General features: G+C 37.5%; 1 protein-coding gene across 1 annotated transcript; it reads right to left on the bottom strand.

Annotated features, from left to right (window-relative positions):
• Positions 1-18: 18 nt before the first annotated feature.
• On the bottom strand, positions 19-5,472 carry LOC104839896 (granulocyte-macrophage colony-stimulating factor receptor subunit alpha-like). Its single transcript, XM_010580481.1, has 7 exons — positions 5,345-5,472; positions 5,077-5,252; positions 4,241-4,380; positions 2,374-2,512; positions 1,746-1,833; positions 1,090-1,171; positions 19-96 (listed from the first exon to the last, which is right to left on the bottom strand). Exons 1-7 carry the CDS (start codon positions 5,470-5,472, stop codon positions 34-36), a joined length of 816 nt encoding a protein of 271 aa, XP_010578783.1. The 3' UTR covers positions 19-33.
• Positions 5,473-6,606: the final 1,134 nt, after the last annotated feature.

Raw genomic sequence — 6,606 nt, forward strand, 5'->3', positions numbered from 1 at the left:
TGATCTTGAAGGTCTTTTCCAACCTAAATGATTCTATGAGTCAATAACAGTTATTTCTTCAGTTTCGTGCTTTGTTAGTTGATTCTTATATTCTGTCTATTAAAGGGAGAATAAAACATTTCATTAGTGTTTCATGCATGAGATCAGCCACGAGTTTACAATTTATGAATCTCCTTCATTCGGAGAGTTGTTATTTATTATATAGAAGCTGTAGTGGGACTCTGTCAATGAAAGGACTGAAGTAGACATGTCTAGATCTTCCCTCCATGATGAGCTCCCCAAAGAGGAACAAAATACTTTTCAACTCAAAAGCCAGAAAGCTCATCTTTTTAAACATTGTAAAGTTAACATGACAAAGGAACAGAAAGTAAAAGGATTTATAAAGGCTGACCAGGGATCCAGTGTGTCCTTGCAGACACATTCTTGCTTCCAGACCTGGCTGTGGCCAACTTAAAGACTTTGCAACTTGCAAATTGCAGCAAACTTTGCAACATGCTCTCTAGATGGGCAGTTCCCCTCTGTTACTTGCAATATCTATCTGCCTGTTCCTTCTTCTTCTCATGAGTCTCTCCAGCCCTCCACATAAGCTAGAACCTCTCAGCTCTCTGCTATACTTTCTTGCTTACCATACCCTAGAAACTTTTCCTCCTTCAGCATCATTGCCAAATACTAACATGGGTCTCAACATCTGCTATGGCACAACTATTTTTGGCCAGCAGTAGATTTCATTGTCCCTTGGTTCCCATAGCTGATCAACAGTCTGATTCTGCATTATTATTGTGCTGAGAAGCTTAGGCTCAGCGCTATTCTAGTGATAGAATATGGCTATTCTATCTAGGGAGAGCAGTGTGAAATAGTGTATTTTCTCCAATGCTCCAGGTAGAGAGATGACAATTGTTTCAGAATGGAAAAGGAAAACCAGAAAAATTATTTGCATATAGACCTTCTCTTTCATTACCCCAAGAACAAGAAAAAGAAAGAAAATTTATACTTGCTTCTGTGCATCTTTCTGACACTTAGGTCATACCTTTGAGACTGCAGTGGATCCTTATTTACAAAAAATTTCAGACAAATAGAAAGAAAACATACCTGGAAATCCACTGGAGAGAGCTCACGGAATGGGTCTTTTGGCTGTGGTACTGTAGCAGATGTTTTTTTCAAATAAATGCTTCTACAGTGACAAAAAGTGTTGGTGAACAAAAGACTTAGTATGCAAACATATGAACACTTACTATATAATAATGCTCCTGAGGTATTATTTTATTCCTCTAAGACAAAAGTAGTGAAAGGGTAACTAAAAATTACATATTACATAGGCTGAATACAATGGTATAATTTCATTGTTCAGAATTTGGATGATAATTTATTTTATGACTTATTCAAGAATCATAGGAAGTTGCCTTTTTAAGTATCTGAAAGGGAAATAACCTCAAAACAAGGAAACAATTTCATGTACCACCCATCAACATTGCAGGGTCTGGTGACAGGAAAGTGGCACTGATGTAAGGCCTTGTCCCAGTATTGGAAAGCATTGTGTTATATGGAACAAGTGGATAAGAAGTTTGGGAATCAGCAACATAGAGCCCACTTGAGGAACATCCAGCAGGTCATGATTCCTGCTATAGTTCAGTGTTGATTTTCCCCCTCCCTCCTCTCCTTTAAAAGGAGGCCAAAAATTTTCTGTTGGGGAAAGAGGTGTTATGTCAACTACAGAATAAAAATTTTGCACAAGAAATAAGGCTTACCCTGCGAAGATAAAAAGCATGAGAGTTGCTGCCAGCACTGGTATCAAAATTAACATATATGATGAAGTAGATGTAAGTTGTTCTTCTCCTGAAAGACAAGCATTCATCCAAGTGTTGATTAATATCACAGAACAGGAATGACTGCACAGCTATCTGCAATCTGCTTTGCGTAATAGTGTCAAGCACCAGTATGAAATGGCTTCTTTTTTAACTTAGCATCTCATTGCCCTGTAACATGTGAAGGAACGGGATGGCTGACAGTAAGTGGACTGTCTGTGGTAACTTGAGACCTTACCAAGCATTTTGTGAGGGACTGACACGTACTGAATACTTCAAAATCCAAGGCAGAGAGTAACAGGGGAAAAGAGAAGTTTATAAAGAAATGGAAGAAGGAAAAGAGCTGGCAACAGACCTCAAAAAGGTCTGCTTTATTCACTGTCTCCTTTCAAGAAGCACCCACTGTCACATCAGAACCTTCCTCATATTAAGAGATATGCCAATTCTTTGCTCATAGTAGCAAATTAATGTGCAAATATCAATGTGTTTCCATCTGTACATATGAAGTAATAAATGAGGCAGACAAGTAATGGAGGGAAAACCAGTTCAAGGAAGTGATTTTCATTCTTACCAAACTCTACAGGTGTACTCCACTCTCCCCAGCTTTGGCTCACTAAACAATCATTGTCAGTTGCTCTGATTTTGACGCTGTACCTCTTTTTTGTGCTGAAGCTTTCAAATATGTAGGAGTTTCCTGTGATGTTTCTTCCCTATATACAAAAAAACTAGACTGAGAACTTTTTATTCACTAGATGTACAGATGTTAAGAATGTGTCAGGTTCATTTAATGATGCAAACAATTACAAAAGAAAATTTTACATATACTTCTGTGAACACACTAGAGTGAAATAACAAATAGAAAATTATCCCTTAATAAATTAGCTTGTTCCATCCTAATTCCTTTTGTTTGAACATTTTTGTTTTCGGTGATGTGAAGATGAAATTTGCAGTATGCTTCCCTGGCTCCTTAGCCTCTGCTAAACAATGGGACTTGAAAAAAAAAGTACATTTAAATGCCTTCTTTTAAAGACTGAAGTTAAGCTGTTCTTCCACTGAAAGATTTTTCCCCACCACTGGTGCTCTGAAATACTGTACCCTTTACATTTGATTGCAGAACTGAGTATCAGAGAACTAAACAAAAAAAGGCTCACGTTGCCCACCAATTAAAATTTTATGTTTTACCTGTACAAAACAAAGTATCTAAAAAGATACTAGTGAACTTGGACAATGTTTCTTCCATTAAAACTTTTGTCAGTGTAGCTTTTGCATTCTTAAACATTTAATTTAGCTGCATTATCTCTCCATGTCTCACAAATATTTCCTCAAATATTTCAAAATTTGGTTTTAATGGATGTAATACTACTTTCCATATTCATCTAAGTCTTCAAAATACTTGCAATTACTGAAATGTATAATAACAACCATATACAGTCACAACCTGGAAAACCTGGGTATTCTGTTCCAATAACCTGACAGAATATTTCTTTTTATTCAAAGACATGGATGGCTCTTTCCACTTTAAGTAAAAAAAAAAAAGACACAAAACTTAATAAAACCCCATAATGAACAGATGATATATTACTGCCCCTTACATCTGATTGTGACAGCTGTGGTGCAACCATCTTGATTGTCATGCTGCAGACCTACCTTAGGTAAACCTAAACTCCTTCTGCAACACCTGGTATCAGTAAATGGAGGCAACAGGAAAAGAAGGCAAGGCTGGATACACAAAGGAGGTCCAGGTGGAGATGCTTAAGAGCTCTTGCAGCACATCCTAACTTACAGGTGTGCCTTTGTAATAAAGGATGTGTTACTTCTTTGGGCCTAATTTAGTAATATCATAAACCTGACTGAGCAGTAATGATGACTACAAGAAGCAGGAACAAATGCAAAGCAGGTTTGTGAAAGACATGATAAAAAGTGATTGAGGGGATAGGAGACTGCAGAGAGGAAAACCACAGAACAGAAGGTCCTGACCTAACTTCATCAGAAAACAGCAGTAGGGCTGGAAGACTGCAATGGGACCCAAACTACCTTACAGAGACACATACAATTGGTTGTATCTACTTTAACAGTAGCTTTGCATTTTTGTAGTGTGTTTAGAGTTCATTTGATGTATCCTATAACTGTTCATAATGAAGTCATCAGGTAATATTGTCCATCCACCTACATGTGCTAGAGTAGAAATTTGCCCTCAGTGTGGGGATCCCTTGCCCAGTTTCTTTAAGGACCAGCTGTACAGTGGACTGAAAGCATTCTCTCAATTTGCTGCCCGTATTTGTGAGTGACAGCAGTCCTCAGCTCATGTGCAAGAAGGGTGCTACATATCAAAAAAGAGAGATTAGTTAAGTAGGGAAAGATAACAGGGTATTGGTTGTATGATAGGATGTGTGGAAATACAAACATACAGAATATTATTCAGTCATAATTACTCTTACCTTGTTTTCTATGACAACTTCATATTTGAAACAACTAGGTTTTTTCACATGACTTGTACGAGGTGGTTGCCACCGAATTTCACAACGATGAGAAGCTTCTGTACAGTTCACAGTGACATTTAATGGAGGGGTGAGTTTTTCTGCAATAATATAATCAGAAATATTATTGATTAATAATCAGGTCTCTTCATCCTGCCTTTTAAAAATATAGGTCAAGGAGCTGGTCTAAAAAGATGTAATGCAGCTTTGTCAGAATTATTATATTCACCCCATATTCTGAAGCAGGACTCCCTGATTTAACACTCCAGTTGAGAAGCCTGGAGTATCAGCAGCAGCAGTAGGTAAAATTAAAAAACACAAACCATTTGTTAGATTTTACTGAATTCAGCATATAATCTGTGCAGGTTTTTTTTTTTTTTATACTGTGTTCATATTAAACAGAAGTAATTTATTATCTTTTTTTTTTTATTAGCAACATTCTTTCATTAAAAAAATGAAAGTTTTTGCTCACAGATATAAGACCAACATGTAGATAGTCCTGCTCAGGCATCCTTAGCTAGTTAATCCCAAAAGATGATACCTTTCTTTCAGAGAATAAATATTTGACTGAAATGTTCACAATTCTCTGACCTATGCATTCATTCATTTTTGTTCATTCTTATACTTTTGACTTTTCAGCCATTGAGGCTGGGGAAAAGCAAAAAGAAACCTGTTCTAAGGAGCAGTATTTTAAAAATGTATGCTTTTTGCCAGGGATGATTTCTTCATTCCCTTAGTATAAAACTGGAAATAAATTAAAAAAAAAAACCAACAAACAAACAAACCCAAAACCTTACCAATTTTGTACAGCTTAATAAAGTCCTCATGTAGCTGAATGTTTTGTCCATTTCTAGACGCATTTACCACGAAATGAGCTACTTTGTTTTCTATTTTCACATTTTGGAATCTACATCCTGTGTGTCTTCCATAATTATCTCTGATGTAATTCTGGCATTCTGTGAAATCTTCTTTCCTTTACATGACATATTGCATCAGTTAAATATTGGCAATGTCACACGTCAGACCAGAAATCAAAATTCCCTAGATTCAAGCAGACCTACTTACCATGAGTTCTTCCAGTACAGGAAATACTGGCTATCTCCTGAAGCAGTGCTGCCCACATCCCAAGTGCAGTTCATGAAGGAAACATTAAAAATGACACAGACAAAATTTCCAATAGCTGTCCCGTTCATGCCTGCAAACACAGGAAGAATATCCCATGCCCACTCTGCAGAAAGACAGTGTAACTGCTTAAATCATGCAGATCTCTGCAATCTCATTTAGTAATTTTTAGCCACCTGATTAGGAAATCCAACTGCATATTGTTTGGGTCTTGCAGTTACAAGCTTACTTTAAGATAACAATGATTTTATTTGCATTGAGCCATGAGGATTATCTACCATTGTTACAGATGCTGAAGAAGTGACTAGGATTTAATCAACTCTCTAATCAACTCAGGCACAGGGATGTAGTGGAAGCTAATATCACACAGTCACTGTTGTGTCCTTTGTTTAGATCCCCTGCTTATCTAAGGTCCAGTCTCCAGTGGAATATAATTCTACAACCACGAGGAAGGCAGGTTCTCTCTCCTGTGTTTGTCTTAAGTGCTCTGACCCTTGGTTGACATATAAAGGACTAAGGATTTAAAATAAGCTGTCCACCACTTTCTTCTGTGTAACAGCTGGGTGATTACAACCTAACCCTGAGACTGCTTTCTGAAGTTAGTCCCTGCAGGTGTCACCATTTTGAAGAGAGAATGACATGTTTTTCGATCTTGAATTGAAAATGGTTGCTAATCTGTTCTGGCATTTTGGATTCAAGGATAGGGGGAATTTTGTTTGCGCTGAACTTGATAGAAGCAGGCCTGATTGTCCATGTCATTAATGTAAAACCAAGACAAAACTGAAGCAGAAGTTGATAGCTTGCTTAAGTTAGAAGACTATTCAGGCTGTGTATTCACATGAGGAATTAATTCCCTGTGTTGTTTCTTCCCTATCAAAAGGTGAGATCTCCCACAGGAATTAATATACCTCTGCTTAACTACTATCATCATGAATTGAAGGACTGGGTCACTGCTTTCCATTATAGTGGTTCATTGAGCTTAAGCACCACCACTGCTTATTTACATGTACCTCCCCAGTTAGCCTTACAGCTCCCTACATGTTTAACACAGGTTCCCAAACATGGCTCAGAAGCCACCATATTATGAAAACAAGTGACTGCCTCCTGTCCAAGCTTCACTGCAGTCCAAGCTCTTCATGTTACCACAGGAATCTGATCATGTAGCTGACAGCACTGATTCCAAAAGACATTCTGTTATTGAGCAG

Source organism: Haliaeetus leucocephalus, unplaced genomic scaffold (genome assembly GCF_000737465.1).
Source record: "Haliaeetus leucocephalus isolate CR32 unplaced genomic scaffold, Haliaeetus_leucocephalus-4.0 Scaffold712, whole genome shotgun sequence".
NCBI lineage: Eukaryota > Metazoa > Chordata > Aves > Accipitriformes > Accipitridae > Haliaeetus > Haliaeetus leucocephalus.